The following is a 20,642-nucleotide window of genomic DNA, read 5'->3' as shown; positions in this document are numbered from 1 at the left end:
TTATATCTGCAGCAGAATTTCCCCCAAAGGAGTCACCTGCCACACAAATACCACCATTTGCTCAGCGAAAAAGAGATTTCACGATCATGTGGGTTTTGGAACTTCCACCTTCTATATTCTGTCTTGGAGATGGACAGCATACAATGACGTCGTAAGGGCACTGAGAAGCGATGCAGGGAAAAAAATCTTTATCTCTGTTCTATCTAATGTTTCCAAATTTATCTGCCCCACCATAGAGCTGGTTTTGCATAACATTTGCTACCATTTCGTGAGAAGTCCTTGGGAACTGCTGCCCTGCTTGGGGGGGACTGGCATGGGGATGGCATGGCTCTGAGCTGCCCACTCACAGGCTTGGAGTGAGCAATCGTACCGGCTTGGAGGCCAGGGCCTCAGGGTGCCCAAGGAGCCCAGTGTAATTGCCCCTAGAACCCTGAAGTTGACCCCTTTTTATTTTTTGGTGAGGAAGATTGGCCCTGAGCTAACATCTGTGCCAATCTTCCTCTATTTTGTATAGACGCTGCCACAGCATGTCTTGATGAGCAGTGTGCAGGTCTGTGCCCAGGATCCGAACCCAGGAACCCTGGGCCGCAAAGCAGAGTGTGCGAACTTAATCACTACGCCACTGGGCTGGCCCTGAGGTCTAATCTTGGCCTGATCCACCCTGAAGTCTTTGCTGTGCTCCTGGCATTGCCCAGGCCATCGTACCAGGCCTTGCTCCCTTCTGGATTCCTGGCTCCTGGCAGTGTCTGGCAAACAGTGGGTGCTCAGTGATTGCCTGGATTGGATGACTCCCCCATTAGAATCCTCTGATTAGAGGCTGTGTCTTTTTTTTCTAATCAAACTTTATCCTTGTATGGACACATACACATGTGGCTACATTTGTGGTCTGCGTGGGTTCTTCTTGTAAATAGGCAAGGAGGCACGTAAGCACTGGGATTAGATTTCACATGGGAGAGTTGGCCACATCATTTTGCCATAAATACACACACACAGAGAAAATAAAAAGAAGCACAACATTGTAGATACAAGCAAACGTGTAAACACACTTGCAAAATAGACACGCTTTCTCACCACCACCAAACAGATACAAAGATAAACACAAAGAAATACAATCCAGACCCCCTCTCTCCCCAACACGTGTGCTCTCCCCTGGGACAAACTGCTTCAAAATTGACTGACTTAACACAACTATTTTATTATATCTCGTGAGTTCATGGGTCAGAATTTGGCTGGGTGATTCTTCGGCTCATCATGCGTTACTGAGGTGACTCAGGCGGACCTGCCTGGTGGATGGACTGGTCTGGAAGGACCACGATGGCTTTTCTCATGTGTCTGGTGACTTGGCGGGGGTGGCTGGAAGCCTAGGCTCAGCAGGAACTGTTGACAGGAGTGCCTGCACACGGCCTCTCAGACACAACGTCTCAGGGTGGTCAGACCTCTTACGTGGCGGCTGGCATCTCCCAGAAAGAGCACGGCAAGAGGCGGAGGGGGTCGCTGGAAGTTGAGGAGCTTCTGTCTCAGGAGTTGGAGAACGTCACTTGTCCTGCATATTATTGAGCAAGAAAGTCACCTAGGCTGGCTCAGACGTAAGGGAGGGCAATCAGACTCTAGCTGTCAGTGGAAGGAGCAGCAAAAAATTTGGGGCCACCTGTAATCTAATACACACACAGGCGTGCACGCATGCACACACACGCACACACACGCACACGCACACACACGCACACAGGCTACGTATCCCACGTGAGACTCAACCCTTCCCTGTTAAGCACACCACTGGGGCTGGGGTGATATGGCTTAGAGGTCAGTCAAACCTGGACCAAATTCTGGCTTACCCACCCCAATTGCTAGCTGTGGACCTTGGCCAAGTCCCTCGACCTTCTCAGCTGCAGTGTCCTCATCTGCATATTGAGGAAATCATGCTTTTGTTCTTCCATTCAACAAGTATTATTGACAAGCTACCATGTGCTGGATGCTGCTGGGGATACAACAATGAGAACAACAGGCACTGTCCCTTATGGAGGAAGCTGTCATTAACTGAATAGTTGTGCAAACAAATGTAACTTTGCAACTGTGCTAAGTGCTATGAAAGAGCAACAAAGGTGCTGTGAAAGGGTACACCTGTGAGGTGATCAAGTTGAGGAGGCCAGGGACAGCTTCTCTGAGGAGGTGACTTGGCTGTGGTCTGGGAAATGAGTAGTAGCTAACCAGCTGAAATGTGTCTCAGGCAGAGTGAATAGTGTGTGCAAAGGCCCTGTGGCTGGATGGAGTTAGATGAATAGGAAGGGGTGAAATGCCAGCATGTCTGGGACAGAGAGATGAAGGGGAGCAAGTGGGAGATGAGACTGGACAGACGGGTGGGCACTTTGTTGACCAAGTTAAGAAAAGGTTTAAAAACTTGTCTACATTTTATATATTTACTTGAATGGTTTTAATTATGAGGGTGACATGACCAGATTGTGTTTCAAAAAGAAGACTTTGGCTGCAACATGGGGAACAAACTGCAAGATGGCAAAAGGAGATGTGAGTGATCCCATTAGGAAGCTGTGCCAGGTAGAAGAGTGCCCCCTAAAGGCGTCAATGTCCTAATCCTTGGAACCTAGGAATGTGTTAATTACATAGCAAAAAATGAGGTTGCAGATGGAAGTAAGGTTACGTCTCACTGACCTTAAAATAGAGTGATTATCCTGGATTATCCAGGTGGGCCCAACGTAATCCCATGAGCTCAGAGACTAGGTCAGAGAGATGGGACATCAGAAGCACTCAACCTGCCCTTGCTGGCTTTGAAGATGGAGGAAGTATTATGCACCTCATTTTGTAATTGAAGAAAAGGAATTTCTGAGACATTAAGTGACCAACCGAAGACCAAGCATCACTAATCATCGTAACCAGGGCTTGGATCCAACTCATTGGACTACAGAGTCTCTCTGCTATTCTAGGGAACCCCTGGGGGGCTCCAGGTTCGAGCCTGCCTGGGTCTAATTCCAGCCGCATCTACAGTGTCATCCTCTTCACCCCCTCTCCTCCCCACCCAGAGCAAACCCTCCCTTCTCATCTCCGCTTATTTCCCATCGTGTTGACCGAGGGTGCTGGGCTACGGAAGAAAGGGGATCTTGTCGCTGGAATCACGATGTAGGAGGGTGTGTGCATTTAGACTTAGACAGTGTTGGAGATAAAAAGCCCTGAGGAATCACCTAGTGTAATTCTGTCCTTTGGCAGATGGAAATACTAAGACCAGAGAAGGGAAGTACCTTGCCCACCCCCAGCTCCCCACAAGTGAGTACTAGAGTCAGAACTAAGGCCTGAATTGCCTGGTCCCCCAGAGCAATGCTCCTGCCGCTGCCTCCTGGACAGCTCCCGTGTGGTCCTGGAACCTCCAGTGGGAGTTTGGATGCGTTTTCCCATGAAAGTAGGCTCTATAAAAGGACCAGAGTGCCACGAGTCGCACGGCGCAGTGTTGGCTCGGCTGCACTGCGGCTTGCTCTGCCCCTCCTCCCCTGGAAAAGTGAGCTTACTTGGATAGCACAGTTTCAGTGTGAAAATGCCGCTCTCAGACAGTGAGTTCACAGACAAACTTTAGGATGCCCGTTTGTAAGCTGGGAACTGCCTGGACCATCACTGTGGACTTCAGGCCCGATCACGTGGAAGGCCTTCTCTCTGAAGTCTCCCTCTTTTTCCTTGTGTGTTTGTGGGAATTCTGCTGTCTGGCTGTTTCTCCCTCGGTGAAACTGCAGCAAGAACTGTGGAGTCACAAGACCTGAATTTGAATTTGGACTTAGGCCCCGTATATGTGACGCCTGGGAAATCATGGGCAGAGGTGACGCAGGGAGCAAGGCCCCGTGAGGAGACAGGAGACTATCACCTGGGCCTCGAGCTGCAACTGAGATTCAAATCCAGCCTCCCTGGGCATCGAGCCCGTGTTGGTCACCTTCGAGTACAGCTCTCACTTAGCTCCCCAGCAGCCTGAGGGAGGAAGCGTCATGCAGGGTCTTTAGAAGAGGAAACTGAAGCTCAGAGCGGGTGATCAATGGTTCCATATTATTCCTCCTACCAGGACGAGTCTCTGTGGCTCCATTTCAAGTGCTCCTTACCCCGTAATGGTCCATGTAGCCAAGTGAGCAAGCAAAACAACACGACACAAAAGGAAAAGACAGCAGGAAAGTGTCTATCTTTTCTCTATTCATCCATCTGCATTTACCATGTTTATTCTCCAAGCATTTTTCCATTTTTTCTTTATCTCTTAGTCTATCTATCTATTTATCAATCATCCACATATTCTTTACTATATATATCTACGGACAGAAGATGATCCAAAACATCACAGGATTTCTATAGCAGTCAGCTTGGGCCGCTGTAACAAAAATACCATTTACTGTGGGGCTGAAACAACAGAAATTTGTTTCTCATAGTTCTGGAAGCTGGAAGTGCAAGATCTGGGCGCCAGCAGGGCCGGGTTCTGGCGGGAGCCTCTCCGGGCTTGTAGATGGTGCCTTCCTGCTATATTACCGGGTGGCAGAGAGACAGCTCATCGCTCTCACGTGTCTTCTCATAAGAGCACTAATCCCCTTCATGAGGGCGCCACCCTTATGACCTTATAACCTCTGACATTCCCCACCTCCAAATACCATCACACCGGAGATTAGGGCTTCAACGCATGAATTTTGGGAGGACACAAACATTCAGTCCATAGCAGTCACATACGTTTAAATTCAGTGAGGACTAAGAAGAAAAAAGAAGTAGAGACAGAAAATAGAGCCAAGAATGAGCCTAACACAAACACACACTTCCTAAAGTCAGACTCATTTACAAGGAGAACAGAAACGCGGCTCTGGCCGCCAATGCCTGCAGAAGGACCAGTTACACAATTATACAGTTCAGGGTATAGGTAAGGTGAAAGCGAACCATTTGTTCAGAAGAGGCTCGTCTGTTCCCGACACTGAGTCTTCCACCGTACGATCACCATCCACGAGTAGAAAGTAACATTCATGCAGCGCGCTATTATTTTACGCACTGTTATCTCTTGATTCTTCCATCAGCTCTATGAGATAACTATTTTATTGTTCTCCTCTCTTTATGGATAAGAAGATTGGGGCTTAGAAAGGTTAGCTTCCTTGTTAAAGGCCACAGCTCTTGGTGGGAGAATGGGGGTTCAAACCCAAGTTCATTTCTGGCTTCCACCATGACTGCTAACTGCTTGGTGCCCAGAGTCCAAAGGCTGGGCTTCAAATTTGTGTCAGAATTTTGAATGAAAACAGGCAAATAGTTGTGGGGTGGGATGAGATTATCTTCTTCTTAGCTTTGAGAGAAATTGTTGAAATACATAGGTTCACCATTTTTTACGTTCTTGTGCTTATATTTAATCTCTGAAATCAAACCAAACTCTTGGGCGGTCAGAGTCACGGCACCCATGACAGTAAAAAATGGTGTTTGATTTGAAACTTCATTTTCAAACGGGACCAAATCCAAGCATTGTGGATTTAAACGGCTGCCAGCCTTCTACCCACCTCGTGAATGTGAAATCAGTGCAACCATTGTACCAGCCAGCGCTGGTGGCCGTGGGACCGTGTTTGTGCCCCGTGAGGAATTCGAGTGGGATGGTCCAGAGCATCTGTATTCGAGTTGCGTGATTCTTTGCAGCGTGCCGGCATACCCCACAGGAGCTGCAGTGGAAGTGCTCACTGGACTCCAGGAAGTGTTTCAAACGCAGTGTTCAGGTGAAAGCAGGACTGAATCAATTGGCGTGTTAAGCAATTTATAGATGAAGAAACCACTTGGCCGGCCCCACTTTCCCAACAAGGATCCAGACTTGGGGAGAATCTCTTAACTCACATCTGCCTCCTTTCCCAGGTTCTGTCCTACAGGAAAATCTATCCTTTCTATTCCAGATGTGGTTCCAGGATGATAGAAGGGTCCTCCCTCATTTATCCTTCCGGTTTTCCTCATTGAGTTAAAGGCACATCATCTACCTAGTCACCCAGGCCGGAAACTTCAGCGATTCTCAAAACCTCCCTCTTTACCCACCTGACCAATCCGAGTCCTCACCCACCGGGGGATTCCAGCACCAGGAGGCGCTCAGGGCCGCCCATTCCTCCTCATCCCCATTGTTGGCACCTTTGTTCACAGCCTGGCCGTCCTTTGCTGGAATCGCCCTTAAACCCACTTCTCTGCCTCCAATACAAAGGTCAGAGTGATCCTTGTACGACCCGGATCTGATCATCCTGCTCCTCTGCAGCTCCCCACAGCATGCAGCGCTGGTTCTCAAATCGTGTTCTCTGAGGCCTCGGGGGTTCTGTAGCCAAGACTGGGGACACCAGGCCTCCTCCCTGCTATGACCATAGCACTTCCCCTTCTGTCTGTTTACACAGGGGCTCTTACAACAGATTTTGTTTGAGGAAGGCATTTTTTAAGAAAATGAAAATGGCCTCCCTCAACCCACATCTCCTGACCGTGGACCCACCCCAGGGCCCCTTCATGCCCACATGCACCTGCGACAACTATTCTCCAGTCACAGGGCACTCCTCACGGTTCACCAAGCACATGCGTGATGGCTTTGCTTCTTTGAACACGCTGTCTTCCCTGCTGGGAACGCCTTCGTCTCTCCTCTCTTCTCCGAGAGCCCCACTTACCCTCAGAAGCGTTCAGATGTCATCGCCTTCTATGGATGGCACGGAACCTTCCCTGTTTCCTGCAGGCAGATTCTTGGCTCCCTCCTGTGCTCCCATGGGACCCTGAGCATGTCTTGGTGGCAGCCCTGGCCATGACAAGCTTGTCTACATGTCTTCCTGCCCCCGCTGGGTTATGCGTGACTCCTGCACAAGATTTATATTTTACTCATCTCTGCATTCGCACAACCTAGCGAAGCACATGGCCCCTGAGAGAAATGCAGTAAATAAGAATGTAAAGCAACCCCATTAACTGTGAGCCGATTGACAAGGTGGGCTGGGAAGGCTAAATGTGTTAGATGGGGAGCAGGTAGGGTGACAGGGTGAGGGGGTGACCACACAAGGGGAATGGGGAAGGGGGTTCAAAGCTTGCTGATTCGGGCTGCTATAGTTGAACTCAGAATGCACATGTATTTGAGTATAACTTAAGCATGATTTAAGAGCTACGAAAACTCAACACGTCCCTTAGACAGGCTGGGCGACACCAGCGTGGTACAGCCCTTTGGGACCTCTAGCTGGGGCACCTGTGGGAGAAGCAGACGGTGCGGGTCCTACCTGCTCAGATAAGGCCCCATGGGCAGTCCCCATAGCTCATACCTGTCCCAGGCTTTGCCCTTTCACCTGGACGGACTCAGTTAACGCTCGCCACACCCATCAGCTCCGGGGTTATTGTTACACCCGTTTTACAGACAAGAAAACAAGCCCTGTGCAGGCACACAGCCAGGAAGCAGCAGAGGCAGCTCTGGAAGGCGGGTCTCTTGACTCCAATCCTGACATGTTTCCATGTTGCCTTGTCTCCTGAGGCTTCACCCATGGGTTCTGTGGGCTTTGGGAAGGACGAGATGGTGGAGAAGGAGTGAAGGAGTGGGAGAGAGATTTACCATCTCGTAACCGACGGAACGTGCTCAAAGAAAACGCACCACATCCTTCTTCTTGTTTAATTTCTTTTTTTAATTGAGATATAATTCACATACTATAAAATTCACCATGTTTAAGTGCATGGATCAGTGGTTTTTAGTATATTCGCAAGGATGCGCAATATTTACTGCCATGTAATTCTGGAACATTTCCATTAATTAATTTCTAATGTTTTGTTTTTCAGATTCCGATGATGAAAGACCCTGGATGGATTCGAAATGTGTGGTCTTCGAACATTAATGTGAGTGAAGTTGCTGTGAATGTCCGAATTATACTTTTACTTTTCAAGATGCGACAAAATGTTCGTGGATGAGCTGTGGTTTGTGGACACAGTCATGTTGGTTCCTTCGTCCCCCTGCGTTAGTCTCACTGCCCTGTGCCTGGTCCCCATGCCTTGGCCAGGCCCTTCGGTTGTCTCTGGGACTATACTCGGTGCTTCGCTCTCTGCTCTGCCCATGGGCGCTGTCTTTCTGAATCTCTCTGGACCCCATGTCCAGCAGCCTCAGGGCCAGCACGTCCCCCACCCCTCATGCCCACTCAAGCTTCTAGACTCTCTTCCTAGATCTGGCTCTCTGAGCCTCCATTGTTTGGGAGGGATATTTTGCTGAAGCCCACTGGGTGGGGGTCCCAACCTGCATCTGCAGCTCTTTTCTGCTAGTGCCCTCACCTTGCCCTGGAGCTAAACTTAGGCTTCAGCAGCATCATACAGCTTGCTGTACCCCTAGATCTTAGACCTGAGGTCCTTTCCCGTGGAGAATAGACTTGAGGCAATCAGTTTGGAGGTGGGGAAGCTCAAGAGAAGGCTTTTGGAATGGTCCAGGGAAGAAGTGATAAAGCCTGGACACTTATTTGTCCCCCTGTGGTCTGTCCAAAGCCTTGGGGATATAGAAGAAAAGGCACACTTAGTCTCCACTCTCAATGAGCTCACAGTCTGGAGAGGGACTCCGGAACCCAGTGTGGACCAAGAGGGTTTACAGGGACTCAGAAGGCCCACTGCAGTGCCTGCCAGAGCAAGACAGTCTTCCTTGTGATGAGCCCAGAGGCTCCAGTTAAATAAACGAGGAAGGCTGCTGAGGAAGGCCTGGTCCTCGGGCATCTGCGAGGAGCAGAAGTTCTATTTCCAAGGGGATTGCCAGGGATGGGGCCCAATCAGGGGCCAGGGATCCTGGCCAGTGGGCAGTTAGTGGCAGTTGAGCCTGGAGTGAGGGGAGCCATCCTCTATGGAGAAAAGAGGGGCAGGATGTCCTGGTGAGTGAGCCCCTCCTCCTGAGTGTAGAAGGGACCAGAAATGAAGGGGGAGTACAGCAGTGCAGAAAGTAAGACTCAACATCTCTCTTTGTCCTTGTGTCTGTCTCTCTCCTAGTTACTTTGCAAATATGCTAGGCACCAGAGATACAGTGTTGAGTGTGTCGTGGATGGCTCATCAGCCGGTAGAGGGGATACAGGATACACAATGACACAGTGACAATGCTTTGTGAAATGTGCCACCCTGGAGTTACATGTGGGCTCATTAGTGCGGAGAAGCCTGTGATTAATTCTTCACGGGCCTGAGCAATGTGTGAGGAAAGGCTTCTCTAGGAGGCTCAGCTCTTAAGTTTGAAGAATCTGCCCATGGCCTGCAGAAATCCAAAGAAATCCACAGGCACCAACACCCCTCTCGCCTCCAGCCCTGCCCGCAAACAGAGACTCATTCAAAGCAAAAGTCTTGAATTCTGGAAAGACAATTGAGCAAGAAATGTTCACCAGAACTGCTGAACCCTCTTGCTCAGGCCAGGGAACACTGTGATACAATTTGTTACATTAAGCCTAGCACCTCTTTCCTGCTGTGTTCATAATAGGCAGCCTGTCCTTGAAAATGCCTCCCTCTTGGCCAAACTGTGCTCTGATTGCAACATTTCTAATAAGAGCAACAATTCTCAGAATTCTAGATTATCCCCGCCCAGTTACTTGAAACCATAATTTGCTTCTTTCTTTTATTTCTTCTTGTCTTTAGGTTTGAAAAAGGACTGGATTTAAAATGTGGTCTTCTTGGAGACAGCACATTTTGTGCAGGGGGAGGAAGTGACTTTGCCTAGATTTAAATTTATTTTCGACAAATTTTATCAAAGTGTTTCATGTGCCTGCTTTCTATAAAATCAACTTGGGGGGGGGGCCAACCCAGTGGCGCAGCAGTTAAGTGCGCATGTTCCACCTTGGTGGCCCGGGGTTCACTGGTTCGGATCCTGGGTGGGGACATGTCACTGGTTGGCAAGCCATGCTGTAGTAGGCGTCCCATGTATAAAGTAGAGGAAGATGGGCACGGATGTTAGCTCAGGGCCAGTCTTCCTCAGCAAAAAGAGGAGGATTGGCGGCAGATGTTAACTCAGGGCTAATCTTCCAGAAAAAAAAAAATCAACTAGGAAATACTGGCTCACAGCTACAGCCACAGTTCCCTGTTCCTACCCCCAGTCGACTTACGTTTCCTTTGCACATTATCCTATGTACTTACACTCTATGAAGGAGGACCTAGCTGATCTTCACAGAGCATCATATGCAAAGGACTTCTCCTTTCCTACAGTCTGCCATGAGCGTACACTCTCACCCTGCTTTAGTCTGTTCTGTATTCGGACTCTGCCTTTCTCATATATGGAGTTTTTCTTGGAGGCAGGTGGGTTTTTCCTGGAAGTTATATTTGCCTTTCTTTTTCTTCGTTAGGAGGAGAAATATATGCTTTCTGTTCCCTGCCTGTCCCTTTCTGCCCCCCCGCCCCCCGCCTACAATGTCTTTAAGCTTTTACTTTAGTCTGTCACTTGGAAACTATCACATTCATTACTTTTAAGCCCATTAACTTGTTTGAATTGGGATCTATTTCTTCTATTTGGATGCCCATGATTTTCATGGAGCTCTTCGGTTTTCTTATTTATTTAGCAAATCTTTAAATGACACCACGTGATGGGATCTTTTCTAAGAGCGTTCAAAATTAACCATTTAATTCCTCACAACAGCCCGATAAGTTGGTGCTATTATCTCCACTTCAGAGATGAGAAACTGAGCACAGAGAGTTTGAGGTATTCGCTCAAGGTCACACAGCTGGTAAATGACGGGATTAGGATACGAACCCACACCTTCCAGCTCCAGAGACTTTGTTCCTAAGCACTACAATATGCCGCTTCTATGAGAAATTTCTCCCATTCAGCCATTTCTCTTTTCATTTATTCCTTGCATTCAGTACCTTTATCATGTTCTCTAGTCTTTGTAGCCTCCCAGCAATCTGGGGGGATGCCCTCTTCTCCTCCGACCTCTCTCCGGGAGACCCCTCTCCCTCCTGCTCTCTGTCCTCCAGCAGAGCTGTCATCTTGGAGGCCCTCCTTAGACCCACCATTACCCAGAGTCTTGTTTTCTTCTTTCTTAGTTCACTCTTTAAAAATAAGCAAAAGCTGGAGTACATTTTCACGTCGCCTCCCAGAAAAGGGAGAGAGAAGATGTTTTTGAATCCCTGCGTGTCTGAATCTCTTTTTTATTTTGGCTTCACATTTGATAGTTTGTTGGTATTAGAATTTGAGGTTGACATTAATTTTTCACAGAGTTCTGACCACATTGTTCCATTGTCTTCTAATAACCAACGTTGCCTGCATGCCAGTCTGACTTTGGCTGTTTCCTGGGTGACCTATTATTATGATGTTTTCTATCTGGAAGCTTTTAGGGTCTTCTATTAATCTTTTGCGTCCTGTACCTTCACAGTGATGTGCCTAGCAGTGGTCATTTCTCCTTCATTCTGCTCGGAACCTGGTCTCCTGGAGGTAATATATTTGTAATCTAACAGACAACAGCAGGTGAGATATTTCAACAAATTAAAGGAAAATGAAAACAAAGAGAGTGGTGACTGGAGACCGTGGAGTTCTGCTATCTCTTCTCGCTCCCATTGCCCAACTTTACGGTCTACGATTGGGCAGATTTCATCAATTTCATCTTCTATTTTTGTCAATCAAATTTTTACTCTTAAAAATTCTTTTTTGTCCTCTGATTATTTCTCTTTCACAGCATTATCCTGTGTTTGTTTTTGAATGAATTATCTTCCCAAATCTCTCTCAGATTCTGGCTTGGGGATTTCTTCCTGTTAATTTCTCCTCTGTTCTTTTCATTATTTTTATTTCTTCCGGAGTCAAGTTTCCCTCTGTCTGCCTGTCATTCTTTCTCTTTCATGTTGCAGGCTTCCCTCAAATGCCTGGTGATACAAGGTCGTCTGTTTTTATTGAGCAGGTAGCATAGGAAGGCTGCTGGAAGCCCCAGCTGCTGGAGGTCAGTCTGGAGTAAACAGTCAGGGAGCTGGCGGTGACCCTGGGGAGCTGTGTCGCTCCGGCTCCAGCACCTGCTCGAGGCTCTCCCGGGCAGGTAGCCCTCCCTTGGCCACTGCCCCCTTTACGGGTACTCCAGGCTGCAGCTTGCTCCATGTTATTTCTTTAGTCAACCTGCCCTTTGCTTTCGCCTTCCAAATTTGATTAAACACCTTTTCTACTGCAGATGCCCCTCCTCCTATTCACTTCATTGTTGTGAATTTTTAAGTTCTGAAGTTTCCTTGAAATTTAGTGTGATAACTGGAGGTAAAGGGAAAATAAATGCATATTCGTCTGTTCTGCTCCGCCTGCCATCTTGCCCTAGGATTTCCTTCCTTGTCTAGCATTGTTCACGGAGCTATTCTGCAGGTGTCCGATGATGTGCACGGTGTTCCTATCTAGAAGTGATCTGTGGTGTCTCTTCTAGCCAATTGCTTTCTTTCTTTTTTTTTTTTTTATAAGGATGGGCTAGAGGAGGGAGTTGCTTGTTTGTTTTTTAAAGATTGGCACCTGAGCTAACAACTGTTGCCAATCTTCTTTTTTTTTCCTGCTTTTTCTCCCCAAATCTCCCCAGTACATTGTTATATATTTTAGTTGTGGGCCCTTATAGTTGTGGCATGTGGGATGCTGCCTCAGTGTGGCCTGATGAGCAGTGCCATGTCTATGCCCAGGATCTGAACCAGCGAATCCCTGGACTGGTGAAGCGGAGCGCCCGAACCTAACCACTCGGCCACGGGGTCTGCCTCTTCGAGCCAATTGCTTTCTTTAGCATGAATCATTATAGCTCCACTCTGCGACGCTGGTCCAGCAAGCGTTAGTGACAGGCACTGGCGCAATCAGATACAACAATAAGGTATTTGATTCGAATCTTACAGAGAATGGTCACTTTCTGTTCAGTGAATTCTTAGGTTTTGTAGAGATACCCTAAGGCCCCTTTCTCATTTGTGAATGGAAACATTGTATTAATGTCTCTTTTTAGCATCAATTCCCGATCCTCCCTTATTCCCATCCCTTCTCCCACTCGGGTGGGCAAATTGTTCTGAATTGCTTGTCCTTGTTTCCTCTTGCTGGAGACCCTGGATATCTCCTAGATGGTGAGCTGTTGAGGACAGAGGCATCTCTTAATCATGTACCCCACACAGTACCTTGTAAGCACTCAGAAATGGCTGGTTGCATAAATGAGTGCGTTCTCTGGGGCTTCCCACTGGCTTCATTCATGATAAGGGCGCTGATATTTTTAATACCAGTACATGTCTAGTTAGTTTCTTTTTGTTAGGATGAGTATATTTTTATTATAACTTATTTTTATTATTTTATTATGATGAATTTATTTTTGCAATCAGGCATTATCACCCATGATATGGTATTTAAGCCTTCATTTAAAAATATATATTGAGTACCTAGTAAGTGCCAGAGACTGTGCTAGATACTTAAACAGAAAAGCTCTTTTCCCTCCTCCAGAGTATGTCTGCTGGGGAGAGATTTTACAATAATTTCATGTGCAAATAGAACATTTTAGCTATAATAAATACTTTGAATAAAATATATACAGTGAGAGTGTCTAACAGGGAGAATTGACGTAGTTGAGGAGGTTAGTGATACTTAAACTAAAATTGAAGGATGCAGAGCAGTTAACCAGGTGAAGAGGGAAGAGGATTCTGTGTAGAGAGAACAGCATGTACAAAGGCCCTGTGGTAGAGGGAACAGGGCAAGCATAAAGAAATAAGAACGATCTAGTGCAGCTTGAGCTTAAACTGCATGGAGAAATAGTGAAACCAGGGCAGCAGTGACACCTGACATGTAGTCAGATGTTTGATACTGGAGAAGTGTGTGTGTGTCTGTGTGTCTGTCTGTCTGTCAGAGAGATGCTCCCTCATTCTGAGGCTCTCTGGTTGATCCATCTGTCTCTGGGTCTCCTGATGACACTGTGGCTGAGTCGAGTGTTGACTGAGCTAGATCAGACCATGATGGATTCGACATTACAAAGCATGACGTGATAGAAGAGAATGCAAACTGAGCAGTGTTGGGACAGGGGTACATCCTTGTCTGCCTGTCCCTCACTCCTTGCCTCCAGCCCTCCCTCCCATTTGAAATTGAAGACACTCCCACCTGATTCTTCCTCTTGAGTATGCTGCACTCTGCTCAGCATTTCCTCTAATTAGGTTAGTGATGCCCAGACCCTCACTTGGACATCCCCGGGGGCGGGAGAAGGGAGAGGAGAAAGTATTGGGTGGGATGTTATCTATTTTTCAATTAAAGTGAATTCACGTCAGTTCCTTCTTCTGAAACTATCTCAACGTTCTTTGAGATTATTAGAGCTGCCAGGGTGTCATGGACCCAGGATTGACAGTGACCATTCTGGGTGGGTGTTTTGGGGGAGCTGTGGACAGGGGTGATGATAAAGATGGTGACAGCCATGAAGTCACACCACAGACACGCAGCCCTAGGTCAGAGCTGATGACCGTCTATTCCCCACCTCCTCACTTTCCAATGCGGAGACGGAGGTCTTGAAGTGACGTGTGCAGGGTCTCGTAAGTGACAGCACACAGACCGGGACTCAGATCTCCACTCCCTATCCAGGACACTACAGATTCCAGAAAGATCTGTGGGATTTTTACTGGGCCTACATGCCCACTGTTCTGGGAGGAGAACACAAAGCTTGGCTCAGGTCCAGGTCAAATTTAGTGTGGTGACCTGGGACAGCCACTTTCCCGCGGGGGCTTGGGTCACCTTACAGATAGAGCCTGAGGTCTGGCCCAGGGGCAGATCTGTAACTCAGAAGTATCTTTTGGAACCAACTTCCTCTCAGAATCCCTTTAGACAGAGTTCTCTTGTCCCTTCTCTCCTCTGGGGACAGCGCCTCTGTCTCCTCCTCTGTTCACAGACCCCCGACATGGAGCTTTCATAGGACTAGGTCATCCTCTGAGCAGGGGGCTGGGGAGAGCAGCTAATTCAATCCAGAGACAGCAAATCAGGTGGCAGCATTCCGAGCCTGACCTGCGCGTCTCTCCACGACCACCATTCCTCTGTGCGGTGCTCCGGTGGTTCTCAGCGAAGCTGAACCCGGAATTCTCAAATTGTTTTTGCAAAAGATACACCAGTTCACTCTGGAGACAGAAAGAAGGAGAGAGCTAATTCACTGAGTTAGGGCTGGGAGGAGCATTAAAGGAATCTAACTGAATTTGCTGTCTCATGTCTAGAACCTTCCACAGCCCCTTTCCAACTGGGGGTCCAGCTGGGAGCTCCCAGGCTCCAGACACAGCCCAGGTGGTCTCTGCACAGGCCTGACCCGCCTCCTTAGGCTCTTTATATGGCCACCCCAAATCCACATACTTTCATCCTTCAGATCCTTTAGAATCTACAGACAAATGTCATCTTGTCCTGGCATGTCAGTCCTTGATATTAGGCCACGTTTCTCCCACTCCCACTCCCACACCGGGTTTTCTTTTGCAGGTTGAACAGCTTTGATTATCACACTCAGAGCATGCTTTGGCCTCCCCCTTCCTGCTGAGTCATTCCCTTCCAAACAGGTCTACTGCCATCATTATGGCTGTCAAGTATGATGGCCAGCACTGAATGCAGGACCAGTAAAAATTCCATGCTCTGTTTCAGGCTAACAGACATGTATCTGTGCAGCCCAATACCACAGGGTTGGGAAAATGCACAGCTACAGGATCTTATTCTCCTGAGGCTAGCAGGGGCGGCACAGAAGCTGGAATCTTGTGGCCCATTAAACGTGCTGGCCTCGGCAACACCCCCTCTGGTCTCAGTAGACTATTGTACACTGGGTTACACTTTTGAAGGTGAGAATCATGATTTAAGAAGCTAGCGAATATTTTTTTAGCCCCAAATTTTGGTAAGCAAGGGTTGACAAGATCTGGAGAAACTATAGAAGAGCCTAGTATTTAGTTTTTACCTATGACTTGGGCATTTCAAAGAGTTCACATATAGCTTAAATTTCTTGGAATTGCTGCTTTTTCTGCAATAACGTCTATTACAGGAATCTCTTAATAGTACGTTTAGTAGATAACGCCATGCTTTGTAAAAAACACATCAGGAATTTCCTTCCTCAAGTTTTTCTCAATTTGTTGGAGTGCAGCTCTGTGAATTACAGGCTCTTCTGGTTAGCTTGTCGTGAATTCAGAAGTCAGCAAAGAAAAACCCGATTTCATGGAAGGATCCGGCCATGCTGGGCTCCAAGCTTTCTTTGGGCTCCACTGTTGACCAGGCCTGTTCTGAGTCCAGTGCTGGTCTCAGCCAGCTCCACACAGCAGCCTTACTTAGTCCTCACTCATCTCGTCTCATCTCTCTCTCCTCCTCTGAGCGCCACCAAACGCTGACGTCATAACCCCAGTGGGGTTGTCACAATCCTGCCACCCAACAATGAGCTTTTCCTGGAGTCTTTGCAGGTGGCACCAATGAAAGGATGATGGAGAAGGAGAGAAAATGGGAGGGGAGGAGGTGGGCTGAGGGGCAAGACCAGGAGGAAAGAGAGAGAAAGGCAAGACCGGAGGGGAGCCAGCCATGCTTATCCTAACAACAGCCAAGAAGTGGTGGCCTGGCCTGCTGAGAACCAGAAAGCTAGGAGAAAGAGGAAAATCGACCAGGATGCCAACGTTCCCATGAGCAGGCACCTCTGTCTGAAGTTAATAGAAGTTCAATGGGGTCCTGCCAATATGCCCTCCAAAAGGGAGGGACAAGGCTTTTTTCTAGCAGCTAAGGTAAATGGCGGTGGGGGTGGGAGGGGTGGAGCATCATGAGGTTTCAAGCTTCCCCATGTGCTGGCTTCTCAGGCACAGAACTCACTGAAGAATGGAATCGGCGACTGAAATCTGGGGACACCTAAGCCCTATAACAAGGCTCTTGGTGTTTCAATTCTCCCTTCTGTTAACTGGTTTGCTCTGGGCTTTTATACAGGCTTATATACATCCTTATATACTCTATTAAGTGTGATTGATTGCTTTCTCATGAAGTTCTTTGAGAACGGTAAACCATGGCCCATATTTGCTTTGTTTTGTTTTGGAGTTGGGAAAGGGTGGCTGTCAGAGCCTTCTCAAAGCAGCCAGCCCACGTTGACAGACACCCACCTGGGGCCCTGGCAGGAAACATGTGAGCAGTCCCTGAATCACTGTTTCTCCCTGGATCTCTTGCCCTTCTTTAATGGATGATGTGGCAACAGGGAGAATCAGTTTTCCTACATCCAAGCAGGACTTCAATGTGGGGGAAGCTGTGAGTGCCCTCATTTCACAGCGTGGGGTCACGACTCAACGCCGGCAGAGATGCTGGCTCTGTCCCACCTTGAGCCTGGGCAGTGATGGGTGGTGTTACTGCTGGAGCTATCCCTTTTCAGCGACTTAAAAACTGATAAATTTGGAAATGTGTTGTCCCATCGTCAGTTCTCCATGGCAATCAATTCCTGATCATCGCTTGACTCCCTCTATAACTGGATATCTAGACCATCACAGAAGCTGTCTGCCTCAGTCGCCTTCTGCTGCCCAGCCTTCCCACCACTCTCTATGGCCTGCCCACCATGACCAGATTCACTTTCACAAAACGGAGGTTTCATAATATCTCACTCCCTGCTTATCAGCTTTTAATGGTTCTCTAGGCATTTCAGGATAAAGTACCCACTCCTGAGGCTGCCATTTGATGGCATGATGTGTTGGTCTTGGGCTGCTTTCCCATTTTAACCCCTCAACAAACCCATAAGGAACTTTTCTCTTGGATACCCTGCATAGTGAATCCTGGTCAGCTCTTGGACTTTCCCACTGCCGAACCTTTGATAAACTTGTTGACCCCCTTTACCCCTCCACTGCCCCAATCTCTTCTCTACTCATTTCCACCGGTTGTCATAACAATGATCCTTCAAGGTCTGGCTCACACTCCGTCTGCTTGAGTGAAGCCTGGGGCCTCTTTTGGCACCCACAACTCTCACAGCTCCTTCTCCCAAACTCCTTGGGCCTTTGGGTCTTTACTAATCATTTGATACTAAGGATTTGTGGCAATATTGAGCCAGTTATCTTTTTTTTTTTAACTAAGCTGCAGAATTTACTCAAATATCACCAGTTTTTCTACTAATTACTTTTTCTGTTCCAGGATCTAATCCAGGAGTGCCAAAGGCATCGAGTTGTCCTGTCTCCTTAGTCTTCTCCAGTCTGTGGCAGTTTCTCAGTCTCTCCTTGTCTTTCACGGTCTTGACACTTTTGAAGAGTCCTCCTTAGTTCCTTTGTTAGAAGGTCCCTCAGTTTGGGTTTGTCTGATGTCTTTCCATGATTAGACTGAAGCTTTTATATTATTGCAAGAAGGTTACAGCACGTGGGGTTGCTGTGCATCGCTGGAGCTGTTAACCTTGGTCACCTGGTCAAGGTGGTGTCTGCCAGGATGTTTCACTGTAAAGCAAATTCGCTTCGTAAGGACTAAATAGTCAGAAACCATAGAACTACTCTGCTTCTGCTTTTACCTTTGCTCCTAACCTTACCTTCCACCGGTGCTCCTGCCTGCAGCAATTACCACTGTGGCATTTGAAGGCTGATTTTCTATTTCCCTCATTCTTTCGACATTTATTAATTGGAATTCTTCTTTAAGGAAGAGTTGTGTCTTCACAATTCATTTCTTTATTCAGTTATTATTGCTATCAGTATGGAGTCATGGATCTTTTTAATTATTTAGGTTGTAATCCAATAATATTATTTTGTCGGATAAATTCCAACTTTGGCCGTTGGGAGCTCTTTCAGGTCAGCCCCTGTGCTCTCTCAACATGTATCCCCATCTTCTTTCTGTCTCTCTTTCTCTCTCTTTGTTCATTCGTTTGTTCCTTCCTTCCTTCCTCCCTCCTTTCCTTTCTTTCTTTCTTTTTTGGCATTTCCTTACTTCTGGTACTACGAGATCCTCCAGGTTGACCTGGTATTTTCTCTGCTCTGGCCCTGGAATCCACCAGTTCTCCAATGAAATCTAGTTTTTTAAATTGCAAATTGCTATTTAGAAACCAAGACCTGGGTGCCTGTCTGCTCATTGCTACTGGGGTGTCACTGCTTCTAGTCCCTCTAAGTGGAGAGAGAGAAATCTACGTAGGTATAGTAACCCATGCATAGACACACCTCTACATTTATCCATTTGTCTGTCTGTCTGTCCATCTATCTATCTATCTATCCATCCATCTATCTACCCATCCATCCATCCATCAAATAACAAGCATGAGTTCCTATCTGACTCCAATTCAGACCACAAGGTGTATTCTAGCCTTGTCTCCCTTTACTTATTTGTAGCTTCTTTCTCCAACAGCAAGAAACCTTGCTCCTCCTATCTACAATTTATTTACTTCTATTTTCAACCCTAGGACCCAAATAAAGCAATTTAAAAATTGCTACCCATGCCCCTTTGAGAAACAAATCTATCAACTGGAGTACAGCGTTTGTATCTAGTTCTTGTAGTCTTTAGCTTTATAGGATCCAGTTGAAACACTTTTTGCCAAAGTTAGGTCGGTTCCTTTCTTCTCCATCCTCTGCAGTGTGCTGTGGCGTGTGATTAATCTGTAATAGAGTCAGTCAGGTGTCATCATCTGCATTCCATCTTTACTCCTACATCCTGTTCGATTTTTAAAATTTACACACCGTAATATTATATTGCACAGTTCTATGAGTTTTGACCAATGCATGAGTCATGTACCCATCATCATATTTTCACGTCTTTATATTTAAGGTGGTGTTCTTGTGGACAGTATATAGCTAGGTCTTGCTCCTTTATCCAATCTGACAATCTTATCTTTTAGCTGGTCTATTTAATGTGATTTTTGGTGCGGCTGGATTTAAATCCACCATCTTACTGGCTGTTTTCTCTTTGTGCTATTTGTTACTTTTTCTCTTTTTCTGCCTTCACTTATGTTAACTGAACATTTTTATGATTCCATTTTATCTCTTTATTGAGTTATTACTTATATCTTTTGATTTTTTTTAGTGATTTCCAAATACTTACAATTTACATCTTTAATTAGAATTTACCTTAAAATAATAGGATAGCACTTTATGTGTAGGGTAAGGGCCTTACCACAGTCGATTTCCAAGTCTTCCCTCGCATCCTTTGTGCTTTTACTCCCACATATGCTGTTAATACATGAAGCATTGCTACTATTTTTGCTTTAGACCAGGGGCTGATAAACTATGGCACATGGGCCCTATCTGCTCCACCACCTGTTTTTATAAACAAATTTTTATTGAACAAAGTCATGTCCATTTGTTTGCATATTGTCCACGGCTGCTTTTGTGCTATAATGTCAGGGCTTAGTTGCAACAAAGACTATGTGAGGGGCCGGCCCGGTGGCACAGGGGTTAAGTTCACACATTCCACTTTGGCAGCCCGGGGTTCACGGGTTTGGATCCCGGGTGCAGACCTATGCACCGCTTGTCAGAGCCATGCTGTGACAGGCGTCCCACATATAAAGTAGAGGAAGATGGGCATGGATGTTAGCTCAGGGTCAGTCTTCCTCAGCAAAAAAAGAAGAGGATTGGCAGCAGATGTTAGCTCAAGGCTAATCTTCCTAAAAAAAAAAAAAAAGACTATGTGGCTCGCAAAGTCCACAATATTCACTCTCTGGCTCTCTTGCATGGTTTCTGGTGTAAAGTCTGTTATAATTCTTACCTTGTGCCTCTGTATAATTTCTCTTTTCTCTGACTGCCTTTGAGACTCTCTTTGCTTTTATTTTCAGAAGTTCAAATATAATATGCTTGTGTGCATGCATGTGTGTGTGTGTGAATAT

General features: G+C 46.8%; 1 protein-coding gene across 1 annotated transcript in view; it reads left to right on the top strand.

Annotated features, from left to right (window-relative positions):
- Positions 1-20,642, top strand: part of LPIN1 (lipin 1) — a 127,902-nt gene that overhangs the window by 22,279 nt on the left and 84,981 nt on the right. Inside the window, exon 2 of the mRNA XM_046661858.1 lies at positions 7,762-7,818. Coding sequence (XP_046517814.1) covers positions 7,762-7,818 — 57 coding nt within the window. The remainder of the gene's footprint in view (positions 1-7,761; positions 7,819-20,642) is intronic.

The sequence above is a fragment of the Equus quagga genome, chromosome 5 (assembly GCF_021613505.1).
Source record: "Equus quagga isolate Etosha38 chromosome 5, UCLA_HA_Equagga_1.0, whole genome shotgun sequence".
Taxonomy (NCBI): domain Eukaryota; kingdom Metazoa; phylum Chordata; class Mammalia; order Perissodactyla; family Equidae; genus Equus; species Equus quagga.
The sequence above is the reverse complement of the archived record's forward strand: the minus strand, read 5'-3'. Positions and strand labels throughout refer to the sequence as shown.